Genomic DNA, 3,922 nt, shown 5'->3' on the forward strand with positions numbered 1-3,922 from the left:
GGACCTGCACGCCGCCGTGGCCGGCCTCCCTGTGGCCTGTTCCAGAGTTCTGCCCGGGCTTGTCCTCCGCAGGGACTTCGCGGCCTACTGCCCGGCGAGCGGGGATCTGCGGGTCGTGCTTGTCACCGAGCCCCTCCGGCCCGCCCTGGCCGACCCCGGCACCGAGTTTGTTGTCGACTCTGAGGGTCAGTATCAAGCCTCCCTGCACTGGATCTCAAGGAGGACAGAAGCCTTTATGAAGCACTTGCAGAGTAACGACGTTAAGCTGTTGCTGTCGAGCGTGAAGCAAGAGGAAGTTGTTATCTACTATGCAAAATTATACGGTGTATCTGTGGTAGAGTGTTTATCGTCAGAAGAAATTGCCCTTATCCGTGAAATCACAGGAGTCTCACCTTACATGCCCTTTGGTAATAACATAAGCGGAGAAATCACTGAAACCGCAGCAGCAACATTTTGTCAGCCCTTGCTGCTCGGCTCAAAGAGATGTGTGCACATTGGCTTCACCAGTGTGTGTGCCTTTCAGCCTCATTGCCTAATTCTTTGTGGGCCAGTCGATGGTGTTAATGAGCAACATGCTGTTGCTTTGCAAGGGGCATTTACAATGCTGCAGCAGCTATTTAAAAGAGTTGATCAGAGGGAGGAATGCAAAGCAGAAGGTGAAAGCCAGACTGAAGCCTCAGATGTTTGTAGTTGGCATTCTTCGTCTACTCAGAAGCAAGTCATAACAGAAAACATGTCTTGTAACAGTAATCAGGTTTCTGAACGTCAGTGGAAAAAAAGTAGGGATGAAACAGAGACACAAATTGTAGACTCTGACTTGCAGGGGAGGGAAAATCCAGCATGTGTGCAAACAGACTTGCAAATACTCTCAAATCCCATCTCGCACATCAAAGAATTTAATGTTGCCACTGAAGGAGATGGCTCTTCAGGAGACATACAGAAACCGCATGCAACAGGCAAGCGAACGGGTGACGTGCATGAGAACTATAAAAGTGATTCATTTGCGGACAATCAAAGGAACTACAGCACTGCTGTATCAGCAGTAGATGGTGCCAATGCAGTCACTGAGTGCGAACGCCTAGATGTTGGCAAAGATCTAGAGAAAACAAGTTGCAATATAGTTCCATTTAAACATGAAGAGAGTTGTGTAAGTACTGCACAGAATTATTCCAACTCCCTTATAGAAGCAGGATCAGTTTTGCCAGTAGGAGGTTACTTTGAAATCCTGTTACATTATTATATTCAGTGCTATGCAAAACAGCTTCAGCAGTCAGAGGTAACTGTCATATCTAATGTAGTTGCTGATGCTTTGCTGAGTATTCCCAAGTCCTTATACAGGACAACAGAACGAAACAGCTTTACCAAATTCTATCTCAAAGCCATAAATGCACTCAGAAAAAATCAGCCACTGCCTCTGAACGAGAAAGGCTTAGAATCAGTGTATTGCAAATACCAGTTAGTCGTTTCAGTTCTTCATTGTGTTACAGAGCTTCTCTCCATAGATTTAGTAATTGGTGTTAAGCGTCCACTGCAAAAAATTGAGGATAATGACTCAGAAGGTGACTTCTGAAATCATTAATAAAGATTGTTTTGATTACGTGTTTTCCTGTGCCTTTTTGTCAAATAGACGTGTCTCAAAATTCAGCACTAGAGACTAAAAGGAATCTTTTTAGGCCCGGAGACCTAACATGCTGCTTTCGCCTTAGAAGAAAAGGAAGAAAAAGGCTGACCAGCTGAGATTTGTGGAAAACTAGGTTGTGAACAGCACAAACTTGAAGTTTCAAACATGAGAAATTGTAACTGATTTCCACTGCGGAAGACCTGCAGTGCTTTTTCCATCCACATCCAGAGGATGCTGTGTATGTTCTAGCCAAGGGTGAGCTTTGCCTCTTTTGGAGGTTTCAGTATTTATGCACATTAGATGTGATTAGTTTTCCTGGTGCATTAAAAGGTGCCAGTGTGACATGAGCCACTCAACTTGTAAGCAAGGGGTTTGTTTATCCTTCATAATAGGCTGGGTTGAATGTTATTTTAAATAAAAATATTTCTGTATATATTGTGGTTTTGAATGTAATGGGAAAAATATAACTGCCGTTAGCCTGTTCGGCGCTGGGGCAGGCAGTTGGAGGCTACTGCAGCATATCCCCGTGACGAATTTTCTCATCTGATAGGAGATGTAGCACTTTTATCTTCCATTGCGCTTCAGTCAAACTAGTAGAATTAAGAATCATTTCATATCATGACTGGCTGGCACGGTCTCTGGCAAATTAGTTTGTGTGACATGACTTAGTACAGCTATTAATTTTAACTATCCTGGGTTGAGTTGTGGTGCTATTATAAAAGGCTGTGTAATCATGGGAAAAGTTTACACAGGCGATAATGCAGTTTTGTGTGGAAAGCCTGAGACGATGTTTCAGTTCAGATGCTGATCATTCGGGATTTTATTTTGTGGGTTTTTGTTTGATTGTTTTTTCTTTTATTCTTTTTTTTTTTGTCACAGGATTTCGACCCTAACAGGATTTGCTTTAAGCTCAATATCACCTGGATGTCAGTATACCTCCTTTTCTGCTGTGTCTTAAAAACTTCTGGTTTCATGTGGGAGGTTTTGAGTAACTGAACAGCTGCAGCTGATAACGGTATCGCACTGGTTCTCTACATGCCACTGCCAGTATCGCATAATACTTAGAATAACTGGATATTTTTTTAATGTGCCATTAAATAAAATTTAGTGAGGACATTTAAAATCATAGGCACACATATTTATCTGCTACACTTGAGATGATTACAACTGGAAGTCAGATTTTTTTTTTTTTTTTTTTTTTACCCATTGATCTATGCAGTTGTTTTCCCTTTTCAGTTTCTTCACAAGAGTCTGTCTAGCAGGGTTGTTTCAGGTGTTTGGGCAGCAGTGCTTTGTTTGACTACAAATTTCCACTGAAAGTTCATATATATTCTTGGTTATATAAAACATTCTAATAATTTTTTTTTCCTGTTACAGACATTCCAAAAACTCTTACAAACATCTTCATATGAAAACCAGTGAGACTCAGTGTTCACCAGAGTGACTTCTTTAACAAAGAACTAGGAACAGTAATTCTTTTTTTTTTTTTTTTAGAATCCTTTTTGGTGGGTGTAGAGGTGAGGGAGAATTAAACACGGAGGGTAGAAACTCACATTCTTGCTGCTAGCACATGCTTTCAGTAGCTGCTTAATGTGACAGGTCTGATGTGAAGGAAGAGAAACCTCTGTTGTGGGAGAGCTGGTGTTTTGGAGCTGCATGCCCTGATTGCCTGGAGGGCCTGGGGCTGCTCAGGAGCTTCCACCAGCCTTGGGGCTTCAGCAGGCACATGGGTTTTATATTTTGACTTTGTAATGAGCTGCTGAGAGAATTTTGCTCTTGCACAAGTTTCTGTATACTCTGTTCAAACTGCTGACCAACTTGCTGGCCAGAGATTAATGATTTACTTCATGGTAGTCGAACAACCACAACGCAGAGCACATGAAGTCTGGCAGCAGTGGGGGTTGTCTGCAGAAGCTGCTTTTGTATTCTGAAGCTAGGTATCCTCTAAATACAGGTAAACTGGAGAGAACACTGTATCATTTCACGTTATTTTATACCATTTGCACATCTGCACACTTTCAGATTTACTGTAGTTCCTTGAAAAAAGTTAAAAATATTATGTGAATGGCCTTCTTGCTGTTTGATTTAAATTGTGTCATTCTTATCACTGAGAAGAAGAAAGTCCAAACACTTTATGATACACAAAACTCTTATTTTGGTATGCCAGAGATAGAAGGGAGAATGTAAAAATGACAATCATCTAAAAGTTCTTTTTCTGACCTGTTTCTGGTGAAACTTCTCGAGTCTGAAGGCTCATTGATTCAGGTGCTATATTTCACTGACTCCTCTGTCATATTTTTG

The 3,922-nt window shown here is 41.6% G+C and overlaps 1 protein-coding gene across 1 annotated transcript; it reads left to right on the top strand.

The window, feature by feature from the left end:
* Positions 1-7: 7 nt before the first annotated feature.
* BBS10 (Bardet-Biedl syndrome 10) lies at positions 8-1,570 on the top strand (the record flags this gene model as incomplete). The annotated part of the gene is made up of 1 exon (XM_010283043.1): positions 8-1,570. A coding segment is annotated over one exon (1,563 nt), but the record flags the coding sequence as incomplete, so codon positions are not given.
* Between the last annotated feature and the right edge of the window lie 2,352 nt (positions 1,571-3,922).

The sequence above is a fragment of the Phaethon lepturus genome, unplaced genomic scaffold (genome assembly GCF_000687285.1).
Source record: "Phaethon lepturus isolate BGI_N335 unplaced genomic scaffold, ASM68728v1 scaffold44992, whole genome shotgun sequence".
NCBI classification, from domain to species: domain Eukaryota; kingdom Metazoa; phylum Chordata; class Aves; order Phaethontiformes; family Phaethontidae; genus Phaethon; species Phaethon lepturus.